This window comes from Prinia subflava, chromosome 9 (genome assembly GCF_021018805.1).
Source record: "Prinia subflava isolate CZ2003 ecotype Zambia chromosome 9, Cam_Psub_1.2, whole genome shotgun sequence".
Classification (NCBI taxonomy): domain Eukaryota; kingdom Metazoa; phylum Chordata; class Aves; order Passeriformes; family Cisticolidae; genus Prinia; species Prinia subflava.
This window is the reverse complement of record NC_086255.1, coordinates 6655732-6681023: the sequence shown is the minus strand read 5'-3', so window position 1 is coordinate 6681023 and position 25292 is coordinate 6655732. Positions and strand designations below refer to the sequence as shown.

The following is a 25292-nucleotide window of genomic DNA, read 5'->3' as shown; positions in this document are numbered from 1 at the left end:
GTGACTTTCATAAAAGATATGAAAATTTTGCAGAGTTGTGTAAAAATACCACAAGAAGAGGCAAGTTTTTTGAAAAAAAAGCCAAACAAACAAACATATTTTTTAACTAAAGAAACCTAAATTACTGAAATGGAAGAAATGAAGTCAGTTATAAATTCGTATGATCTTATGGGCTTATCACGAAATGATAGTCAAGCTTTTGCTCCAGATGGTGCAATAGTGCTTGTGACATCCACTTTGAACTGCAATCTAGTTATGTGTCAAGCAGGAGAGTCCATTATTCACTGCATCAGTGCTGGGGAAAGAAGGTTAAAAGTTCAAGACATGCCCCAAGTGATTAAGGTTGTAAAAATCAGGAGATATACCATGGGGAAAAAATGCCACTCTTCCTTTTCTTCCATACTTGGTTTGTTCCCAAAAAAATGTGTTTAAGAAAAAAAACAAACAAAACAAATACTAAAACAACCAACCAAACCAAACAAAACAAACACCCCCAATCAAACAAAACACCAAAACCCCAAAACAACAACAAAAAAATAACAGGATGCAGAAATACCACAATTCCCTACAGTAATGTACAAATTACCTTTTTATTTGAACTCCTTAAACCATTCTGCTATGACAGAATTTTACCTAGAAAGAAGCATAAAGGCTTCTCTTAAAATGTGTCCACAAGTTACAGGACTTGAGAATTCCGTTAATGCTTTTTTAAAAAATCTGCAAAATTCTTCATAGTGAGAGTAATAAATGGAAAGTATTAAAAAAAAAGGGTGCTTTAGTGCTCAGAATCTTTGAAAAGGTATGAAGTAATTCTTTTCAGAAAGGTCTCTTCTTTCAACAAACAATTAGAAAACAGTAATTCCATTGTAATAAATTTTCTGTCTGCTATTTTCTAACTGTTTATTTCTAAGTTTGATTGCACATTTGTATAAATTATATTATGTATTATGTACTATAAATGTATTATGCCTGTGTTGCTGCATCCTCTTTGAAATTAAGTCAATACCTCATATGCAGTAACTGATCTATTAGCACACATTTTCATGTAAAGGAAAATATTCCATATGAATTTCACAAAATCTGATAACATTCTGAATATATTTGTAATTTGTTAACATTTCAGAGTGGCATATTGACAGTGCAGACAAAACTCCTTGTAATCCATCACATTGGGGTCCTTGAACTATGGAGGATTTAGTAATGCCCTAAAGTTCCCAATAGTTATTTCAAAATGCACATACAAAGAAATCCTGTAGCAAACTTCTCATATCCAAGACTAAACCTAGGACTAATCAACAACCTGTGCACTAGATTAAAAAACCTACACACTACAAAACCCATCTATACCCCACAAATTTGAGGACAACCTTCTGTAAACGCAAAACTGAGCTCAAAACCTTGTCTTTAAGTACTGTGTGTTCCAGATCCCCTCTGGAGTTGGAGTGATAAATCAGAACTGTGAGCTCTCACCCTGCATTCAGCAGGCTCCTTGGACAGGGCCAGGCTCACCCCTGGCACAGCAGGAGCTGAACAGACCCACAGGAAGGATCCTCAAAGTTTAGAGAGAAATTAGTACGAAAGCCCACTCAACTTGAAGTAACCATTGGAGCGGAGAGTGATTACTCAAGGCAAATGAACTCTCATAGGAGTACTTGGGAAATTAAAATAATAGTGCTGGGGGAGTTGGGGAAAGTCTTAAATAATTATTAGAAAGTTTCAAATATGAAGTATATATGTTATTTAAGTTCTTGCAAGTTTTAATCTAGACTAAAAGTCTAATCTAAATGTTGTGTTCAGCCATGTCCAAAGACAGAATCTTTTGTTTAATCTTATACATAAAGTTATATTTAGCTTTGTTACTGGAGTTTTTTCTTGAGAGGATACAGAATATTAAGAATAAACAAGAAACACTACAGAAGCATTTTAGGTATAGAAAGAAAAATAATTAAAAAGCTTCTTTTAAAAAATTGAAATGTCTCAAAAGCAGTAACATATCTGTAGAAGAGAATTTGTATCAGCAACCTAGAAAGACAATCCTGATTTTATTGGAAATGTCACGCACTTTTTATGTACTGAGAGCCAACTTCAAAGAAGGCCTTGTTAGGAATGCACACACATTACTCCTCTGTGAAATCCTACAAGAACACAGATCCTACAGAACACAACCCTACAGATGGCAGTGAGACCATGATCTTAATTGATTTAAGGGTCAAGTTTATATCTTTAAAGATGCATTTTAGAACAGCAAAAAGCAAATCCTTCATGCAACCCTTAAGCATGTGGTATTATACTTGGGTTTAGAGCATGCCTGATTAGCACCACGTATTTATACCCAAAGGAGGTGCACGTGAAAAAGGGAACACACACAACACAGTATCATAAACGAGGAAGAGCAGACTGTAATTTGTTTTCTGGCACAAGAGGTATAATAAAGGCTTGAGGTGAGAAAAACCTCTGAACAGTTGCTCTCAAAAGAAGCATGACCCATTTATCTCTGAAACCAAAAGAGGAGGCAATCTAGAAGATTTGGGGCAAAATCTGTTGAGAAGACATCAAAATATGATGTTACCCCTAGGAATGTCATGATTGCAATTATACAGATGGGGGTTTATAGTACATGTTGATATAAGTGAAGTACCTCCACTGTCTAAAAACAAATAAAAAGAACTACTAGAGGGTGTCATTTGTACCCAGTCATTTTTCAAAGGCAAGAGTTACACCAATCACAGGCTTTTCCTCACTGGGTTTGCTCCTTGGCTCTTGCTACATATACTTTGATTAGAGAGTTTTTAATTACACTTTAGCCTGTTAGCACCATGGGGCCAATAAAACTAAGAGAAATAGAACTAAATTCTTTTCATTCAACACAACTGGTAACTAAACACCAATTAATTACACCCACACAAGCCTAATGAAGATAATGGGGTTGCAGAGAGTTCAGGGATGGTATGAAGTGGCTTGTGGTATCCTAACCTTAATCAGTTAACTACTTTGTAATAGGGAGGATCACAGGATAAGCCACCCTCTTTCTACATGCTTACAATTACTATTACTCTTAATGGAAATTACATGGCCATACAGATAATTCTTGTAACATTCACTTGATCAGGAAACAAAAATGATAAATACTTCAGGGAACTCCCTACTAGTATTTCCAACAGTTTATTGAAAACAAGAGTGCAGGGTTAATAAATGAGTATAATTCTGCTTCATCTCATTGCTTCCCTTAAGGCAACCTGACAGATTTCTTCTTTTCCAGGGAGGAGGCATCCACATTGTCTCTGGGAAAGCTGTGCCAAAGCCTCACCAGCCTCACATTAAAGAATTTCTTCCTAATATTTAATCCATATCTGTTTCAATTTAAGGCCATTGCTCTTTCTTCTATTGCTACACACCCTTGTAAAAACTCTTTCCCTCATTCTTGTAGGGGGCCCTTTTAGGTTCTGGCAAGGCTCTAAAGTTTCCCTGGACTCTTCTCTAGGTTAAACAATGCCAACATTCAGCCTGTCTTAAAGCAGAGGTTCTCCAGCCCTCTGAGGATCTCAGCTGCTCTCCTCTGAACTCATTCTAACAGGCCCACATCCTTCTCATGCTGAGGCCCCCAGACACGGATGCAGTGCTCCAGGTGGGGTCTCAAACAAAGGACTGAGAGCCACTATCACCTGCCTTGACCTGCTGCTCCTCCCTCCTTTCCACGCAGCCCAGCCCACGGGTGGCTTTCTGGGCTGGCAGCACAGACTGCCAGCTCATGCTGAGCTTCTCCTCCATCCACACCTCAAAACCTGTCCCCTCAAACCCTGTGCTGAGGGGGAGCTCCAGCCACTCTCTGGTCACTGGCAAAGCCATTCAAGAGCCCAGGGACCAAGGGCAGAGCCCTGAGGGACACCCTTTGTCCCTGGCCTCCACCTGGACATGGAGCCACTGACCACAACTCCCTGGCTGCACCCACCTGGCTGATTCCTCATGCCCTGCACAGAAGAAGCAGAAGCAGAAGCAGAAGCAGAAGAAGAAGAAGAAGAAGAAGAAGAAGAAGAAGCAGAAGCAGAAGAAGCAGAAGAAGAAGCAGGAGAAGAAGAAGCAGAAGAAGAAGAAGGAGACGAAGAAGAGGAAGAAGAAGCAATAATAAAAAGAAAGAACTGTCTAGCATCTCAGAATGGTTTAATTTGGGAAGAATCTCAAAGATCATCTAGTTCCAACAGATTCTCTTCTGCTCTCTTTCTCTCTCCCTGAGATCTCTTTCCTATTTCTTTCTATCTCCCAGACATTTCTAGTTAAATAAAATCCATGTTAAATAAAATCTGTATCTTATCATCATATGGTCTCATTTGCACCTTCATTCGGGCAGAGGCATCTCTCCCAAATCCAACTGTAACACATTCCCTGCCCAGCCTGTGTGTGTGCTTGGGATTGCCCCAACCCAGGTGCAGGACCCTGCACTTGCCTTTTGGAACTTCATGAGGTTGATATGGGTCCATTTCTCAAGGGTGTCCAGGTCCTTCTGGAGGACATCCCTTCCCTCCAGCACGTTGACTGCACCACTCAGCTCAGGGTCATTGGAAACTTGCTGAGGGTGCCTCAGTCCCACTGTCAGTGTCACCAACAAAGATGGGTAACAGCGCCAGTCCCAGCACTGACCCCTGAGGACATCTCATGTCACTGCTCTCCCCTTGGACATCAAGCCACTCACCACAAACCTTTCCGTGTGACCATCCAGCCAATTCCTTATCTACCAAGTGGTCCATCCATCAAACCCATCTCTCCAGTTTAGAGAAAAGGATGTTGTGCTGGCAATGTCAAACGCTTTACACAGGTACAGGCAGATGACATCAGTCACTCTTCCCTCATGTACCAACACTTACTCCTTTGTTCTCTCAGTCCTTGACTCTTGCGACTTGGGTGGTGTAGCTGCAGCACATGTCAGTGAATGGAGGCACAATAGTCATTGAGTATATCAGCCTTCTTCACAGCCTAGGTAATCCCCCACTTCCTTCCAGAGAAGTCTGACATTTTCCCTGGTGTCCCTTTTATCTCCAACATGTTCCTTCATGGTGCACTTTGTTCAGAGCCTGTGAAAGGGCAGAAGCTGAGAAACTGACACAGAGGCACTAAAACATACCAGAAGGCACAGCTCTCACATTGGCTGGCATTACCCAGAATTTGATCCTGCTCAGAGACCACCGCACCAGCACCATGTTCCACCAGGAGCCTGTTCTTCCAGGAATATTTAATTAAACTGGAGCTTTCTGGGGCAAGCCTGTGCATGTGACAAATCTGTGGCACTATTTGACTACTGCCACCCAGGTCTCTGACTGCACAAGCCCCTCCTGAAGCAGTTCTGTGCCCAAAGGAGCAGCCACACACTGCATCAACTCCTCCTGAAGTAAGAAAATCTAACGAGGCATTCGCTACCCACTCTCCTCAAGGAACACGTAGTGTCAGTTTAGAAACTTTTCCAGAGGAAACAGCTTTTAAAAAAGAGGGTTTAAATCTCTGGACAGGTACCATAGTATTTCTAAAGGATGTGAAGGGAAAAGAAAATGATTCCTTAGGGATTTTTCTTCATTATCACCCCACCTGGAGAAGTGAGCACACAATGAGCAAAGGTCCACACATATTGATTTTAGAGCTGGGGAAGTGTGCAGCTAACAGCTTTTAAGTATCTCCATTTTCAGTTACTTCAACAAAATTACCAGTGAACAGTGTAAGAAAGCAAAAGTTTTTGTAGGAAATTGCGGTCTAAAAATGATCATTTAGGTCGCGAAATGTTTCTTTTCATTGAAAGTGGAGGGCTTTCAAACGTAGGAGTTACTGTGGGCGTTTTGCAGCGTCGTCTTCACCAGATATTTCCCAAACCACAGCCTGACCTCTTTCAGGACCGTAATCGTACACAGTTTTGTTGCTCGGAGACTTTTAAAATCGAGGAGAGCTTTGGTCGGTCCTGACTGGGAAGGCCATGACCGGGCTCTGAGGGAAGTGCGAGCACCGCGCGGCACTGAGGAACCAAACCGAACCAGACCGAACCAAACCGAACCAAACCGGGCCAAACCCACCCATCCCTGCTCCCAGCCCGGGGCGCTCCCGGGCAGGTCTGAGGGAGCAGAGCCCCGGCAGGTGTGGGCCGGGCACAGCCCCGAGGTGCCGCTGTCCCCGCCGCGGGTGGCGGCGAGCGGAGCAAGGGGCGGGCGCCGCCTCGGCCGTGTTGCCCGGCAGCGGCCGCGGCCCCGCGATGGAGGCGGCGGCGCGGCTGCGGCGGGAGGCGGCCGAGTATTACCGAGGGCACCGAGTGCCGGAGCGCATGGAGGAGGCGCTGAACGCCCTGTTCCCGCTGTGCCCGGAGGATCTCTACGGGGAGCTGGTAGCGCGGGGCGGGAGCAGCCGGGCGGGGCCGCAGCGGCCTCTGCAGGCCCCGCGCCCCGCGGAGGGGCCGTGTGGGTGCCCGCCGTGCCCGTGCCCCCTCCCGGCCCCTACCCTCAGAGAGGGAATTGGCGAGGAGATCGGCGTGTCTGTGCTGAAAGTTCAATGGTTTGCCCCCTGGCCCGGGCAAGGGCTGCGATGGCTCTGTGTTTGTGGCCAGTGGCACTTGGGTGCCGCGCCAAGTAGATGTCTGCAGCAGCCGGGCTTCTTGTCCTCTGCTGGTTGCTTGTCTCGACACAAAAACAGAGTAGTCCGCAGACGGAGTGCAAAACGGGTTTTGTTTGTCGCTAACAACACCGCTGCTCAGCAGGGATGGCTCCCGCGCCAGCAGCAGCGAGAGAATGGGTGCTCTTCACACTGCAGCTGCTCATGAAAGGCAAAGGGGCCCCACTGGAAGGGTCAAGAATCAGACCGATTTTATCTGTTCCCACTTGGCAAGATATTGTTGACAGTAGTCATAACAAAACCTCGATTACTGGCGGTACTGGAATTGCCAATACTAGAATAGTGAGCAGCTCTCAAAAGAAAAAATGATTTCTAGTATGGTCTCTAGTATGGTCTTTGATGGGAGAGTGTCTGTGGAATTGAATCATTTCATTCCATCTGACACTGTTTCCCATCTCCAGGTGTTTTGCCATCATCAGTGAAAGGGACTGGAACCTTGCTTTGCTTGGTAGCTGGCATGTTCCTCTTCTTTGTAGTCCTAAGTGTTTTGTAGTTTTCCCATTTGGTAAACCGTGGTTTGGTGACTCTCCAACACCAGATTAAATAATGAAACTAGTAAGGAAGTATGTAGAAACCTCAGGTAAAAATGTAATCCTTTTTCTAAACCAACATTAGTGTTTATTAACTATGAACAGAGACTCAAATGTATTGAATTATGATAGTTCATCAGGCCCATTAAAGACCATTTTGGAAGAAGAATGAGGACTCTGCCTAGCAGAAGTAATGGTTTGCACCTTTCTCACAGGGCTCTAAGCTTGATGGAATGTATAAATCATAGAATAATAGAATATTCTGAGTTGGAAAAGGCCCGTAATGGATTTTTTCAGTGGTCATTCATGGAATAAAAGCCTCGTGGCCTGGAAATTGACTTTTAATTGAGTTCTTTCTCTTTCATTTAAGGCTAACTACCTTTCTAAATTTTCAAAAGCTCCAGTAATATGCAAATTAGTTGGAAGAAAAGTTCTTGATGGAGTTGGTCAGCCAACATTAGAAGTGGAAATATACTGTACAGTTAAAAACTATGAGAAGGTATGCGCTGCTTCTTCTTGTTTCATTTATTTTACTAAGACAATATCTGAGGAGGCAACTATTCTCACATCCCAAGGAACGTTTTATTTTCCATCTTTATGGCAAGATATAAATCCCTGTGACTCAACAGTTGAGTGTTGTAACTTGCAAAAAAAAAAAAAGTGTCGTGAAAAGTTAGTGGCAGCAACTGTGAGAAGTTTTCTAGGAATTAGACAATATTTTGTGAGTGGGATCTGATCGTGTATCTTTGTATATTAAGTTCTTTTTCTGTCGTAATGATCCTGTGGGTTTTCTTGCACCCCATACTAACCTTATATGTTCAACTTCATTTCACCTTTTTCTTAATATTCAGATCTTTATATTTCTCTTTGTGTGACACTTTCAGGAAAGTACAGCACAGGTGAAAGACAGTATAGATAGAGGCACCTCTTTCACACAGAGCTAATTGGTTGATGTGGGTGACAGTAAAGTCAAACATACCCATTTAGCACCTGCAATGCAGAATTGATGGCTCATCTCTTCCTCAACCTGAAATATTCAAATTACATCTGCGCAGCTCTAGCTATCGTGGGGTAATTATTTCTGCTTTCCCTCAGTAAAACTCTGGTTCACTTAATTCTTGAATTACATATAACCTCATAGATCTTCATAGGATGTAAAGTTAATACTGTTAGTGCAGGCAACTGTGGGAAATTTGTAAATTATGTCTTCCTTAAGTGATTTTTTTTTAATATCATTTGTTCTTTGTCAGTACAGAAAGATAGGTTTCAATTATCTAAGTAAGACAAAGGTAACTGATCCTGAGGGATGGCATTAAACATGAATGCTGATGAATCATGGTGCAAGAGGCTACCAACAGCTTCAGTAAAAGGTGTCCTAATGACTGTATGGTCCTTAAAATAACTCCATTCTATTGTGATAGCATCATTATGTATAAGGCAGATCTGTCAGAGGGGATTTGCCTATGGAGCTATAATTTTAGGTCAAAAACTTGAATAATGTCTGCAATTACCAAAGTACAAGAGCCTAAAAAGAAGGTGCTGGATGAGAAAAGACAAGTGAAGTAAGTAGATTTGGAGATATGTACTTGTAGAGTTGGTAAGGACATACTTCTTAGTCTTTCAAATGACATTTCCAAGTTAGAAATTAAGTAGTGTTTTAAACCTTTTACATCGGTTTGGTTTTGGTTTGATTTTATGTTTTTGTTTGTTTGTTTGTCTGTTTGTTTTCAGAGGATTTGTTCTGCTGTAATGGCTACTCATTCTCAAATACCTGAAGATGCTTTACCTGAAACAATTGAGGCTGATGAGAAAGAAAGAAATGACTCTGTTGATACTGCTGTGGAATGGGTGAATGACTCACTGAACACAATGTTAAGGGACTTGGAGCCTACTGACCAATGTCAAGCTGATAAGATGCTTGGGTAGGTCTTGCTTATTATGAAAATTATTGAAAAAAAATTGAAATATAAAATATATTGACAATTATGAATGTTTGAAATATACACCATTAATTTATATTGTAATGAAAGATGTAGAATATGCAATTTTTTCTGCTTTTTTGAAAATATTTGTGAGATATAATGTCTGTCTCAGACCCATTTCCTTACATTATTGCCTGCTTTTCATAATTATGATATAAAAAGCATGCTGTTTTGGGCTGCAACACTGACCGCAGGCTGCAGCAAACAGAACCAATTGCCTTCCACATGAACTTGGGAAAACCTTGATAAAGGGAATAAGGACTCAGTTGGAAAGAGAGTCTAAATAGGATTTTAATGCATTGTTTACACTACTTTATATATCTCACATACTCAGTTTGCCTGAATTGGCTTTCTGTGACCCATGGGTGAAGATTTCACGTCATGCATGTAATTGAAATTCAGCCACCTCTGAGTTTGCAGCCACACAATAACCAGTGCACAGCTCACCTACTGCCTTAACCTAGGCCAGGCTGGTGGATGTCATCAAGCCCTGACAGGATCTTTACTACCCATGCAAAAGAAATAAATCCTTCATGCTCACACTGTCTGCTCAGAGCTCACTTTCAAACCAGAGTGATTTACAAAGCGTGTGCTGAGGTTTGCAATGCTTGCTTGTGGTCCTTTTTGTTCAGTCAGTGCTGCAGATGGCTCCCAAAAAAGAATGATATGATAAATTTATGGGCTTCACCAGCTTCACACAGGGCATCCATGGCAGAGGCTCAAATGCAAGCACTTAATCTACCTCCTAGCATGGTCTTTAGCCTGCATCACATCTGTCTACTTGTCACGTGTCTAACAATATTTTGACCCAGTAATTTTTATGCCTCTTCCCTCAGTGAATACTTTGCAAACAAGGTAGAAGAAAAAAAGGAACTTGAAAAGCCAGAGGAAGGAGAAGGAGAAAAAGGAGAAGAAAAAGCAGCAAAAGTTGCTCCTGCCCCTGCTTTGTCACCTCCAGCCCCAACATCTAAGCCAAAAAAGGGAGAAAAAGGTTTTACTTTATTTAATTTTAATATTTTCTGCAATACAGATATTCATAAAGGTCCTAAAAGACACCCTGTCTCATGTTCAAAGGGTTTGATTACTCTCTCCTGACCTTTTTGATCACAGCAGTTTCTGCAGCAGAATGAAGGAGGGGAAAATACATTTTCCTCATCATTCACATGCATTGGTTGAACAGAGTTTCTGCCTTTGTTTTACAGTTGGTTTAGACAGGAGGTTATTATTCTTCAGTGAGGAATAAGAATGGAGGAGGATGCAAATGAAGAATAAAAAGGAAAATGATAAGGAAAGAAAAGGAAATCACAGAACTGAGTGGTAAAAAGGAAATAGAATTAAGATAGAAGCTGAAAACAATTGAAAGAGGAAGGAAAGTTTCCTTCTAACACTGAGAAAAGGAGGAAATACAGAGAAATTCAAAAGAGAAAGAAAGAAGAGGGTGAGATGGGAGTGAAGGGTAGTATGGAGTAAAAAGGAAATAAGCAAACATACTACTAGAAGAAAAGGGAAAAATTGGTGTGAGACTAGAAAAACAAGGTAAGAATACCTGGCCAAAACCAAACGACCCAAAGGAAAAAACCACCATATGTTATTTCCATCTATACATTAAAATCAGACAAAAAAGGATTGTTGTCATTTGTTGGAAGGGCAGAAAATTCTGGCAAATTATTATTTCATGTCAGTTTAGTTGCAACTATCATATACTGTGAATAAAAAACCTCCCACTATATATGTTGGATGTGTGCACAGTAAATTCACCTTTGACCTGAAATTTAACTTCTGCAGTTGTCAGGTCCATCCAGATACCATTGTGGTGTATTTGATACTTCAGTCAACCTTCTGCTGATACATCTATTGTGTGTTTTCACTAATTGTGACATTCACTGTAGTATTATTGTCAGTCTCAGTGCCTGATTATTTAGAGCCAATATCAAACAATCCCCAGTGCAGTGGTTCTTGGGAATCAGATCATTTATTGCAGCTTCAGCAGGTGCTCCCTGTAAATGTTCATGTAAGCACTGTAGGCAAGAAATATAGTCGTGGGAACTGCTTGGTTTAAAGCATTTTGGACAAAGTTATTGTATCTGAAAGGGAAATGAATTCTTACAGAAATTTAATGTGTAATATTTAAAAGACTTTCTTCTCTTTGGGAATTCCAAATGTAATAGGCCTGAATTTTTTTTTCACAGTCATTATTAGAAGAAATCAAGTATTTGTGGTTATAATGTAATCTTCCATTTCTTTAATGCAAAATCTGAGCATTTAAGGATCACAACAAAGAAGACTGAAAACATGCTTTTGAAAGGAGCCTGAAAAATGATATAATGTTATTGAATTCAAACACAGATAAATAAAAATACATATTTCAGTGGCTGAAAGATCTCCAGAGAAACAGACTTGAAATGCATTTGAAAGCAGAGTAAAGACAAATTCTCTACTTACTTGTAAGGTCATTCCGTATGAAACATCTGCCAGAATTAAGCTTTTAAAAAATAATTAATTGTGTTTTAATACACTGAGTACACATTGAAATGACAGTACTGTATTTACTCCCATAACTCCGATCCATAAGGATGTATTTAGAACAAGAGAATATTTAGCTATGCTGTGTTTTAGGGAAGAAGGTGTTGGTGGAGGTGAAGCCCCTCCCGCCTGCAGAGCCTGCAGAGCCGGTGCTGTGTGGCAGCCTGGCCATCGGGGGAGCTTCACTCGCCATAGCAAAGGCTGGGGCCACCATTCGCCGTGTCCCGTTGTACTTGCATACTGCACTGCTGAAGCACAATCAGGTACTTGTGGCTCTTGGAATTGCCTTGATTTTGTCCCAGTTATCACAATTATCGCAGCTAGTTGTGACAGTGGTATTAAATTTGCCTCCTAGAATACACCCTTAACACCACTGCCTGTGTTCACTGCTTTTGAACCCTGTACCATAACTGAAATATATCAGAAATTATTCTGACTTTTACATTTTTTATTTTCACCTGGCACTCCCAATTACAGGAGTCACCTAAAGAAATGACTCTACCACTCCCGATGGTTACTCTGTTTAACTGTGAAAAAAAATCACCTACAAAACTGAAATTAGTCAAAGAAGTTATGCTTGTACCACCAGCTGAGTTATCAATCAAACAGGTACTGTTTCCTTTTTTTATAAATGTATTCTATAAACATCATACTAACCACATATGTAAATAAATATATAGGTCTTTTCAATACAGTCCTCACAAACTGTATTTTTCATTTTTTGTTAGCTTACAAGGCCAAAGTTTTAACAGATGTTAGGCATAATTCTGACACTAATAACATTAAGTAAAAAGATGATTTAAAAGAAGAAACATGAAGATTTAAGTTTAAAATGGAATTTTGTATAGAGGAAATCAGTGCATTGAAGATGATGTCAAGGAATTGTGTTACACAATAATAGGTTTTGCATTAGTAGATTATAAATATTGCCAATTGTTTGATATAGCATATAAAACAACAAAACCCATAACAAACTCACAGGAAAGCATAAAATATTTGAGAATAAGTTGCTTCAAAATGAAATTGTGACACTAGAAGGGAATACAAAGAGCAAGAAGGGTGGATGAGACAGATGGGATCAGCCCTCTCTCTTTTTGTTTAGCCATGTGTTGCATTAAAGAATGTATCTGCACAAGATGCCTCCATTAGGGCTGTGATTTCTACTTTGTGTGCTGGTGACCCGAACAAATAGCTGAGCTGGATTCTCTTTCTTTTTGCTTTTCCTTTAACTTTTCTGGATGTTCCCCAGAGCTGTTAACAAGGTCACTGATTCTGCCCCATTCAAGGCCAGGGTGCCTCCCGGTGCCCACGGCAGAGGGGGAAGGTGTTTGCTGCAGTGCAGAACACCAAGCTGTTTGTCCTGTGTTGTTGCCAGCTGTGACTGACTTCTGCCCCCTTCAGTATTCCTTTACTGGCACAGTTTGAGAAAATTTGAAATGTCCTTTACGAAGTTCACACTCAACATTTACTAGCTCAGCTGAAAAGGAAAAAGAGCCTTGCATTAAAAGCAATGAATTCATTTAATTGGAGAGTTCCCTAATATTAAAAACCAAGACAGGGATTTCTTTTTCCTGCTTCTTGGAAATATTCTGAAGATAAATGACCTCTGTCTTGTCAGAGTTTAGGAAATCTTAGGCAGAGTCACATTTGGGAACAGGGATTATCACCTTCCCACTTCTTGGATATAAATGCAGTCCCAGGTATTTTTTACTTGTTAGATATCTGAAGGGCTACTTTGGGGGAGGACACTGCTTTCCTTGACATCCCATAATCAAATATTCCACTGCTACTAACCCTTTATCATTGGATATTTGACTGCATTTTGTGGATGGAGAGATTGTGTTAAGGAGTCTGTAATGGTTTGGGCTTTTTTGAAGACTATATTTAAATTTGCATTTAGAATAAGTGTTGTCAGTCTTCTGATTTAAGCTGCTAAAACAAATTAATATAACTTTCTTTTGAAGATTACTGTTGTTTAATTTCAGAGCATAAAAAGAATTCTGGATATTCAGAAAGAAATGACAAGAGTGTTGGAGTCTCCAGGCAGAACGGTACAATAAAAAATGTGTTCTTGCAGTGAGATGTACTTCATTTTACTACCATTGGCCTTTTAAACATCCACATGGAACACTTAGCTTATTAAAGGCTTGTGGCACAGAATAGAGGATGTGTTCCTCTGACAGATGAATAGAACATTGGCCATTTGGTGATACTAAATTAGAAAATTCAGAACAAAACATTGTTCTAAGCATAAGGCGTTCTGTTTACCTGAAGAAATATACTGGGAGTGAATGGTATCAGAGGGCATATACAGTATATATTCTGACCTTTCTACACCTCTCACACACAACATATTTTATTCCAGGTACTATTAGTGTGGCAGTAAATCAGTCTCAGTGTGTGCATGTGCTTTTTGGGAAGCAGTGTTGTGTTTGTCCAGGTACAGAGTCTAGATTCTCATTTCTGAGATCCCTTGTATTTCTGATGGGCTGGATGAGAATGTCTTGAACAATAAATGAGGGTTGGACAGATGTCCACATAGAAATAAATATTTTAGATGAATAATCACCACAAAATAAAACTATTAAACTATTAAATAAAGCTATTTCCTAACTGAAATATTTACAATCTCTTTTAACCAAAATTCAGTCAATCCTTTTCATTTTTTCTCTTTCTTTCCCCTTTCCTTTCCTTTCCTTTCCTTTCCTTTCCTTTCCTTTCCTTTCCTTTTCCTTTCCTTTCCTTTCCTTTCCTTTCCTTTCCTTTCCTTTCCTTTCCTTTCCTTTCCTTTCCTTTCCTTTCCTTTCCTTTCCTTTCCTTTCCTTTCCTTTCCTTTCCTTTCCTTTCCTTTCCTTTCCTTTCCTTTCCTTTCCTTTCCTTTCCTTTCCTTTCCTTTCCTTTCCTTTCCTTTCCTTCCCTTTCCTTCCCTTTCCTTCCCTTTCCTTCCCTTTCCTTCCCTTTCCTTCCCTTTCCTTCCCTTCTTTTTCTTTTTCTTTTTCTTTTTCTTTTTCTTTTTCTTTTTCTTTTTCTTTTTCTTTTTCTTTTTCTTTTTCTTTTTCTTTTTCTTTTTCTTTTTCTTTTTCTTTTTCTTTTTCTTTTTCTTTTTCTTTTTCTTTTTCTTTTTCTTTTTCTTTTTCTTTTTCTTTTTCTTTTTCTTTTTCTTTTTTTTGTCATCTTTGTATTTTTCGATGGAATTGATTTCTATCTGCTTTAATTCCAACAGCCTGGTCTACAAACAGACAGTAAGAAAGGAAAAGCACAAAAAGCTGCGGTAAGAAAAGAGATTTTAATTCTAAGCCTTCAGCAAGGTATTAACAGCAGCAGGGAACTTAAAATGTTCTTAAGAAATGAAGCATTAATCTACATTGCCATTTTGGAAAGGTTAAGGCAAGAGTTAAATATTCCAAATGTTCATATTTTACATAATAATCTAGATTCCTGTGACTATACCTTCCATTCCTGGGGGACAGTAGAGGAAATGGGTGGAAATCTCTGGGATTTGGTAGTTTTTCTCATACAGAAATCCTGGTAATTTATCCAAATTTTGCAGGCCTGTAGCACCAGTAGAGAACTTTAGATCCTGTAGACCATTGAGCTGTTACCTGTCAGGCTTGTGGATTGTGCTGTTTCCTAACCCTGGGAGCATAACTCCCCTCTTATCCTGCTGCATTCAGTGCCCAGGTCCAGTCTGAGGTTACAGATAATGGCAGATCCAAACCAGGGCAGCACTCACAAAATTGCACAGGACATTATTTTATGTGGCTCAAATGATCTTTTTTATCCCTTCAAAACCAGTAGTTTGTCTATGAGTTTTCCAAAGAGTGGGATGGAAATGCCATGCAGGTTTTGCTCTTCTTTCTGAGATGATTTAAATATTATGAGGTGAGAACTGTAACTGTTGTGAAGTATAAAAATAAAGGATGAACAAAAGCTTTCCTATTTTGTTGTTGCTTGAACAACAAAAAAACCACATCATCATTAAGATGCTGATCAATGTTTTCCTGGTGGGTATTTTCCATATTAATACCACAATATGTATTGCAATCATAAGGTAGAATATTTCTGTAAAAGATACACAAAGAAACAGTGCATTAGATACTCTGAAAAATTCCATGTATTTCAGTAGGAGAAAACTAAAGGAGACAGTAGTGAAACTGAATTTAAAAATTATAAAAGCACTATGTTAGTTTAAACTTTTTTGTGAGGGAAAAAAAGGAGAAATGACAAAGTAGGCAATGAAGAAGAACTTATTTAGGTAAAGGAAGTAAAAACTGGACAGAGAAAAATGTTTTTATACAGATAAACAATGCTTTTAATAGAATATAACAAGGCACAGCATATGGACATCTTGAAAACCACATGAAACTGCAGATTGAACCTCTGTCTGAAGGGCAGGAAGACTGCAGCATTTTTTGCTGTCTGTTGCTGCATCTTTATCATCCAAAATTCCCAGACTTTAAAAATCAGTGTTTGTAAAACCTACAGAAAAACTGACAACAGAAGGAAATAGGTGAAATATTTGCTCAATACAGCTCTGCTTGTGGCTGATGTCCAGCAACACTGTCCCTGAAGCAGACAACTGTGTGGGCTGGAGGTGTTTCCCCTCTGTGAAATTCGTTCCTTCTCGAAGTCTTGGGAGATTCTTGAGGTTTCTTGAAGACTCCCCAGAGTCAAATCAATGTTGCAGTTGAGGATTAATGAGTAAAAGCTGTTTAAAGGGAGGATATGTTTTTGTGGCAAAGGGTTGGTCCATAGCACCAGAGCATTTATGGCAACCCAGTGGCTGTTAAGAGTGTTTTTAAAATAATTTTATAAACCAGTGCTACCCATACAAGACTGAGATCTGCATGACTAGACATATTTCCAAGGGCTATTGCTCTCTACTCGTTAGCACTTGATAATCCCTCTTTCCTTGAGAATTGTCCTTAAAGCTGCCAAGGAGATTTCTGAGAACAAATTTATAATTTGCTGACTAAATGCAGACTGAAATGACAACAAAAAAAAACCCAACTCATAAATATGTGTAATATATATGTGTGTAAATAAAGTGATTATTTTTGTTTTGCTTTCAGCAACCAATCTTAAAAGGAGTATCACACTTAGGCTGCCTGACAACAGGATATGATAGTCTAGAACAACTGCTACTCCTAATTCAAATGGCTTGCACCAACATAGGTCTGGAGCTAGGAACAGACATGTACTTAGCAATAAATTGTGCTGCTCATGAATTAATGAATTATGTAAGTTTTTTTTTCAATTTTGATTTTCTTGGGTTTTAAAATAAATGTAGCTGTTAACATTATTTATTGTTACATTCAAACTCACCTACAAGCTCCTAACTCCATTTTTTTAAAGTAGCAATCAAGCAAATGGAAAGAATTATCTCTGCATTAATAAATTCTGTCTGAATCTGCCTGTTTTACATTATATTAAGCTACATCTCTTGTTTTTTTTTCAAACTATCCTAATATTAGCATATGTTTTTACTATGGTATGTTTATGTACACATTAGTGCCCATCTCATAGTACATCAACATTAACTTTTAAATTTCAGTTTTTTAATGGTTTTATTTGACAAAATCTGTTTATCTCCAGACAAAGTCTTACAGTTCTTGTCCCTTATTCCAAGATCAATCAGGTTTTTCTCTAAGCAGAAAAAGAAACTTCCAATCCCATTTAGTACCTCATGAGCTTTTGTGTGTTTGGGTGTTCTGTAGTGCCAAAGCTTCCATTCCCAATATCTTTTGTGAAAGCAGTTGCTCTCCTGGCTGTGATATGTGTCCTATACCAGAACGTCCAAAATCTTAACCATTGAATTACCAGTAATTCTGTAACTTTACTGTTTTACTGAATTACTGTTAAGGCCACTAAAGCCGTGGATGTCCTGCCACAGTTTCACTGTGTGCCCTTAAAATTCCTCCCAGGCTGCAGTTTGTGCTTCCCAGAATGATGAGACTGGTTTTAAGATGTCTATTTTTAATTTTTTTTGAAAGGGGAAAGAGGCAGGGAAAGGCAATATCATGGTTTTGAGCACTGAGGGTGCACTCCTTGCCCCAGCAATATTTTCTTTATGAAACTGAGGAAAAAATCACCTTTTTTTTGGAAGAGAAAAATGAGATTTTTTTCATACAAGATTCAATAAAAATGTCAGATATTGCTAACTTTATGCTCTAATTGTATCAGACTGGCAACAATGCCTAGAAAATGCTGAAATAGATGTCTCTTCCTTTGGCAGTGGCATTGTTCAGAGACTTTGGCATGAACCCACTGGAACCCACGGTGTCATTTTAGGCAGAGTTTTCTGTAACAGTGTGCTAACAACTGAGACACAGAGTGAAGCAGATGAGTGAATGCCTCCTGATTGAAGCACACACAGCCCACTGCCTTTACAGAGATGTGTTCACTCTGCTTTTCAGGGTCCTACTTTCCTTATCTTTTATGCTTTTTACTTTACTTTCTAGGATAAAGAAAAATATGAAATACTCACTGGAACATTCAAAAGTCCTGATGAAATGGTTGCCATGTATGTGGAAATGATTAATAAATTTCCTTCTATTATTGCATTGATAGATCCCTTAAGAAAAGAGGTAAGATACTGCAGTCCAGTCCTTTAAAAACTAATGGTGCAGTTCACTGACCTTTTCTCATTTTTACAAAATGTGTAAAATGCAAAGCTTCTGATTTTCAAGTTTCAAGCACAAGAATATCACTAGAAAGTGCATCTAAAAATTTCTTTGAATATATTTTATTGGCAATATCCAAATTTTTCAGTACATTTGAGGTAATTTCTGATGGAAAATCCTGGCATGAACAGAATACAGTCAGTACACATACCTTAATGAATTACAAGAATTTGCTTTTTTATCTGATTCTACTTGCTGAACCACTGTTCTTTTGATTACATTTTCCTCTTTATATACACCATTCAAATTATAAGGTGAAATTGTAAAATTCAAGTGTATTACAAAAACTGATGTGTAATGCAATATTACATTAAGCTGGAGAAACAAAAATTTGAACATTGTTGTATATTCAGCCAAAAAATCACCAGAATATATTATTGCTGCAGTTCTTTGTGATGGATATTTATAACCAAAGTCCTGTCACTGGCAGCTTTGCTAGGCAGAATTTTCCTAGAGGGAGGAAGACACCCTGTATTTACCTCTGTGATCAAAGTTAGAGGAGTTAATTAGTGTGGCAAATTAACTACAAGAATAAAGCACAATAATATTAAGCATGTTATCAAGCTATAGATGGATAAAAGAGATTGTATTTATACATAAGGTTGAATTTCCATGTGTTAAAGAATAAAAACTTAATTGCTGCAGAGCCTGCAATTGCAGGCTGAGATTCTGCAGTTGCACAACTTCATAAAAATTTGCTCTTGGTGTCAAATGTCACTTTATCTTCTTAAAAATAAATACAGGAAGTTCATTTTCATGAACAAAACACAAAGACTGTGATTGAAGGGAGAAGCAAAATGATGTTGACTCTGTGAATCTGCCCAGTGCCTGAATCAATAATTCTAAAACCAATGAATTAATAAATCCATCTGATTTTGTCCTTAACTGGAACTTTAAAAGTTCATTTTTTGAATAACTCTGTTTGATATTACCTCACTCTGGTTGGCCTTGCCTCCCTGTGTTCTTTCAGCCTGACTCTCTGAATTACCATGTTCCAAAACACCAGGTTATTCCCCACTCCTGCCAGGGCTGCAAACTGCCTTGAGAGTTCTTAGGAAGGAAAATATTTGCAAGATGAGAATGAGCAGGAGAATTTCAGCAGACAGTGAAGTGCAGTTGGGAACTGAGGACAGAGTTAAGGGAAATGCCTCTCCTCCTCCTCCTTTTCCTCCTCCTCTTCCTCCTCCTCCCAAATCTCCAAGGTTTACCCATGCCACATCTTTGCCCCTGATAATTAGATCCTTGAGGATTAGTTCGGGTACCAATTCAATAATTCATTGCCAGACACCAGACCACTTCAGTGCTTAAATTTAAACATTTGTCCAGGAAAAATGAGAAAAAACTCAAGAAAACACAAGAAAAACTTCATTTTCTCTTATGCACAGGCTTGAAATCCATACAGGAATGGCCCTGATGTTGGTTGCAAGTAGATAAGTACAAAAAACTGATCCACAGACCAAAAGTAGCCACTGGCAGAATTATGATGTAGAGATCTTTTTAATGTGAGAACTTTGCATTCTGTGGACACAAAGCAAGCAAAATAATTCATAAATATCTTCTTTCAAATTCTTTACGTATCCTTGTCCTTTATTTAGCCTGGACTATGTACCATGTGGACAATGCATTAAAATAAAGAAACAAAGACCCTGAAAAATGGAGCTTTGCTAGAAAAGAGGGCATTGTATTCTGCTGTTCTCCCTGGGTCCTGCCACTGAGTCTGTGTCTCCTGTTCATCATTTTATGTTCAAACAATGATGACACTTGAAATATTAACACAAAAATTAGTCCTTTGAATAAACCAATAAACAATTATTTTATGCTCCATCAAAATGAAATAAATTTCAGGAGGGAAATCAAAATAGCAGATTCCTAGACTTAATTTAAATATTTAACTATAGTTTGTGCAAATAGCGTTGATTAATTTCAGATTAAAATTTATGTTTTCTAGCAAAAATCCTAAAACCCAAGGAAAATCCAAGTGGTTTGTTCTTCTTAGGCAGACAGATTTAAAATACATTATAAAATGTAACAAGTTTATATGAAGGGCATATTTAGGATTAATATTAATAAAATTAATTAAAATAAAATTAATATTTTATTGTTACCTCCTCAATTAGAGTTTTCATTCAGTTTAGTTTTTAAACTCCAGTTGTTTGCTCAATTTGTTTATGCAGGACAGAGAACAGTGGAGTAGCATCTGCTGTGCCCTTGGTTCCAAATGCTACCTGATTGCTGAAGATGCTGCCACCCAAATTTCCAAACTCACAACTGACCAAAGCACAAACATACCAATGTGCAGTGGTGTTGTCCTAAAATACATTAACCAAACCAAGGTGTCAGACCTCATAGAACTCACTGGAATTCTGGATGGTGAGTAGAGGGGGAATGGCTGAAACCAAACCCTTCAAGTCACACCTGTAAATAGTACATGTTCTTATTTAATTATTGACACTTCTAATTCAGAAAGCACTTGTCAGAAGAAACTGAAATTCAAGTTTTGATTCACAAATCCCTGTCAAGGGGCTTAAAACAGCAGGCAAGGCTTCAGCCATTGTCAGTTAATACACCATGGATGTTTTGAACGTGGGTGCCCTTTGACACTGCAGCCAAGTGTCATGCAGTTAGATATTGGAATTAAAGAAAATAAAAGAGGTGTGATCAATTCATCTCAATTTTGAATAATTTTAGCATTAATAATTTAAAAATTCAGACATGTACAAACTGTTTAAAATTGCATTTAGACAGATTATCGACTACATATTACTGAGCTTTTGCGGTAAGTACTAAGAACCTGTGCAGCTTCATATGTAAGATTTCTCTTTGTATCACATTTTTTCTTTATTTGTTTCAATACCCAAGGAATAGATGGACAAATTTAATATAGTTTAGTTTTTTTCTTGTTCCTTAAAAACACCCAGAATTGCTGTATCAAAGTGAGTAAATAGCAACTAAAAGATTTCAGTCAGGGTGGTAAATTCTTTTTTGAAGAGAAGAAAAATCATTATTATAGTGAGGAGCACAATTAAAATAAATAGCACAGCCTGATCAGACAGATGAGTGAGAGACACAGACCAGGACGGGTCTCTGTGTGAAAATAAAACAGAATGCTAATGTAGCAAACTAATACAGTTTACATTTTTATGTAAACTGTATTAGGTGCGGTTTACTCCTGTTTGTATTTAAGCTTCGATAGCCAAAGGGTAAAAAAAGAATGAGATGTCCAAACACTTTCTGTGTCAAATATATAAAATATTCCCTAATGAAGGTGTTCCCTCCCATTATATATAGGTCAAAGACATATTACCATATTAGGAAGTCCAGATGGAGAATCTTCAGATGAGAGCCTTGTGGATCTGGTAAGTATTGAAAGCTGTTCAATTGCAGAATTGCAAAAATACTGCTTTTAACATGTACTATTTTTTAAGGAGAAAGCCTTTTTGTGCTTGGAAAGAAACAACATTTTACAAAATGGGCTTTTTCCTGAGGGTTGGTTTTTTGTGCCTTTTTTTTTTTTTTTTCCCACGGAGAGTGGTTATTCTTTTGAATTTAAAGAGAGCACACAGGAAATTTGCCAAAGCAGGGAGTATATTCGAAAGTGTGTATGATTCATTTGCTTGCATTAGTTTATAAAAACCTGTGAGTTACTTAAAACATTCCTGCGTAGTAACAACACTTTAAGCAAACATTCTTAACACTACTATATTTAATCTTTTGCAAATAAAATTTCCTTTCATATGCCAGCGAAAATTACTGTTTGCATCCGGCAGATCTTTCACGGAGAGGTTTTATTTCCCCGTTTTTCTCTGCGGAGAGATGGGGATGTTGAATCAGGCTCAGGGTAGCGTGGTGAATTATTGGGAATGGCTTTTGTGGCCCAGGTTTTACCAGGGGCCCTCTCTCGTTGCAGGCTGTGGGCCTGGGTGCCAGGTTCCTCAAGTTGGGAGGTCTGTGCCGCGGAGAAAGGGTGGCCAAATACAACCGGCTGCTGGCCATAGAGGAGGAGCTGGCCGCCAAGGGAGCGCTGCGTACGAGCTTCTTTCTTACTTTGTTTTCAGCCTGCCGTGAATACGGGCACAAAGATTGGAGGGAGAATGATTGAAACTGCACCCCAGGAGGGAGGCGGAATCAAAAGGCTATAAATAAGGGCTGACAAAAAAAAACTAGGATAGCACTTGCCACAATGTATATTGTTGTCCTAATGGATTATCTGTTTACTGAATGTTAAAATAGACCCCTTCTTGAGGAGTAGCCTACATTAAGCTTTTTTTTCCTCCCCAGAATTAATTGGTTGTAGTCTTGAAGCCCACGGTGCAAAAGGAATAAAACAAAAAACCGTGCATATAATGTGTCGAAAAGCTGCCAAAATGGAATTTTAGGCCAAATACCCCACCTCCCTCGAGGCCTGAAACATATCTTGCTAACAAAACTTCATTTCACAAGCCTCTTTTGTATGTTACATTTCCAGCAAAATGTGTTTGGAAAGCTACAATTGCGTGGGTAAGCCTCAAATAAAACCCAAGAAAACCCCAAGTTGACGATGCACATTCAGCCTTACCCACTTGTATGCATCTGCCTGCCTGTTTCGGGATCTGCATCTTCTTTTTACACTGTACCAAGGCACTGTTAAATGCTGAACAGTTCATTAGAGCCACTTCTCACTTGCTCAGGTATCAATCAAGCCAGAATAAAGACATGCAGTCCGAAGGGGAGGCAGAGGGATAAGGAGAGAAAGGAAGGAAGGAAGGGGTTTGCAGAAATTGTATTATGCCTAAGAAAAGGAAACACAAAGCAGAATTAAGGCATTTTACTCTCTTGCTTGTAATACTTTCCAATATTCTACCCATAGAGCAGCAGCACTTGACATGCACACTGTAGAACAAAGCTTTTAGTTGAAATTTCTTTTTATTGAAAATATTTTGAGCTTTTTGAAATCTCCCACTTGCTCATAAATAACCATTGTAAAAAACAGAAACATAGAAATTCTCTTTTTTTTTTTTCTAATAAAGTAGTTTCACAGAAGGCACTTTTCAAAAATAAGATAATTATAGAACTATTAATTTTAACTGCATTAGCAGTATTAATATATTCCCTCCTCAAATAGTATAGTCTAAACAAAGGCTCTGGAGTCTGACTAATATTTAGACCTATATCTGATGAAACGAAACAGAACAGTCCCCGTTAATGCTTTGGCAGAAACAGGATCCGGTCCCTGAATCGGCAGCGGGGCAGAGTGAGAGCATATTTAGGATTAATATTAATAAAATTCATTTAAATTTTATTTATTTTAATAAATAAAATAAATGCTCTGAGCTGCACACCAAGCCCTTCATTTGGCCGGGCCGGAGCTGCAGTCCCGGAGAGCCGTGCCCGGTGACACCGGGGGAGCCCCCGGAGCCTGGGGGGCTGCAGCGGGCCCGGCTTCCCTCTCCTGGGAGAGCCGTGCCCGGTGACACCGGGGGAGCCCCTGAGCTTGTGGGGCTGCAGCGGGCTCCCCTCTCCCCCTGCCTGCCCCTCTCCGCCGCTCCGAGCCGCCCTTGTGCCCCACAGCCCCGCCCGCCCCGCTCCGGGCCGTGAGCGCGGCCTGAGGCGCTCGGGTGGGGGCGAGGGCAGCGGGGAGACACCGCCGGGAACTGCTGGGGACAGTGACCTGTGGCTGTGGCATCAGCACCGGGACAGGGCTCCTGTGAGGCAGGGGCAGCTGGTGGAACTCCGGCAAAGGCACCAGTGCAGGGGGGAAAAGATAAGGCAGCAAGGTGAGGTGATCAGTGAAGAAAGGAATGCAATAAATATCCCAGCTCAGGCTGCTGTGCACCATGTCCTGATCCTGTAATCAAAGTGTTCCTTCCTTTCTAAGGAAGGAACACACTATTAAAAGTGTTTCAAGTCTTGTAAGTATCATGTGGCATTTTCAAAACATCTGTGTGCACCAGAGAACATCACAACCCCATTACAGCAAACATGAACTGCTTTTTTTTTTCTTCTTCTTCTATTTCAGGTGAAGCAAAACTGGAATTCGTTGATTTTGCTGAAGAATCACGGGCAGATTTTGCTGAAGAATCACAGCCAGAACAAGTTGCTGATGCACTTCCTGCCCCAGAGCAGGATTAGCTGTCTCCAGTGCTCTCAGCAGCCCTGCAGATTCACAGCCTGCCTGCTCAGCTCCCAGAGAATAGCACACTAACCTAGCTGTTGACAGCCTTGTCAACACTAACTTTGGGATAAATGTCTAGAAAAAACATTTTACTAAGAAACTCATATATTAACTATTCCTAAATCCATTTATTTTCAACCAGTTCAGCCAAGTATTTCTAAGATATTTCAAATACTGGCTTCACTTTTTCCAGGGACCATTGCCTTCAGCTGAAACCAAATTAACTGAGCAGTGACTATAGTCTGAAAATACCACAAAATTCTGTGCTGTATTTACAAATTGACAGCACAAATACTGCTGTGTTAAATCCAAAACTAAATGTTTGTTTTGAGAAAATCAGAATCTCCCTCCATACAAAGAGCAAGCTGTTGACAAACATTAGAAAAAAACCCACAAACAGAAGACCACATTTTACAAAAAAATAAAGGCCTTGACTGTTATGCTGCTCCATCCCCCCACATCCCCTCAATGCTGCAGTGACATCCAGCCTGCAGAGGAGATTTTGCTGCAGTTGTAGCCCTCAAGGCAAGTGCAGCAGTGCAAACCCCAAATGCTGGGCACAGAGCTGCGACTGGCATCAGTGGGAAGCCTGCTCCAGTGGGCAGCAGTGAGTAACAAGTCAATTCCACAAGGTCTGGGAAACTTGTCAGGAGTCTTTTTAATAAGCAACAGTGAAAAGTTAAAGAAATAATTTATGTTCGAGGTAACAAAACAGTTTAAGTAAAAGAAACGCATCTTGAAAATCTTCTGGGTTTTGTACAATTTGAAAATCTGAACATATAAT

The 25292-nt window shown here is 39.4% G+C and overlaps 1 protein-coding gene across 3 annotated transcripts; it reads left to right on the top strand.

The window, feature by feature from the left end:
- The first annotated feature begins 6146 nt into the window (after positions 1–6146).
- ENO4 (enolase 4) lies at positions 6147–24991 on the top strand. 3 transcript variants are annotated; one of them, XM_063405233.1, is made up of 14 exons: positions 6151–6355; positions 7540–7668; positions 8901–9091; positions 9988–10142; positions 11768–11937; positions 12152–12283; positions 13660–13725; positions 14898–14945; positions 16747–16914; positions 18136–18261; positions 20532–20727; positions 21646–21713; positions 22265–22382; positions 24353–24991. In XM_063405233.1, the coding sequence occupies exons 1-14, from the start codon at positions 6227–6229 to the stop codon at positions 24463–24465; spliced, it is 1809 nt and encodes a 602-aa protein (XP_063261303.1). In that variant the 5' UTR covers positions 6151–6226; the 3' UTR covers positions 24466–24991. The 3 variants fall into 3 exon arrangements, with proteins under 3 accessions (XP_063261304.1, XP_063261305.1, XP_063261303.1); XM_063405234.1 differs by lacking the exon at positions 22265–22382 and having other exon boundaries at positions 6147–6355; XM_063405235.1 differs by lacking the exon at positions 13660–13725 and having other exon boundaries at positions 6149–6355.
- The last annotated feature ends 301 nt before the right edge of the window (positions 24992–25292 follow it).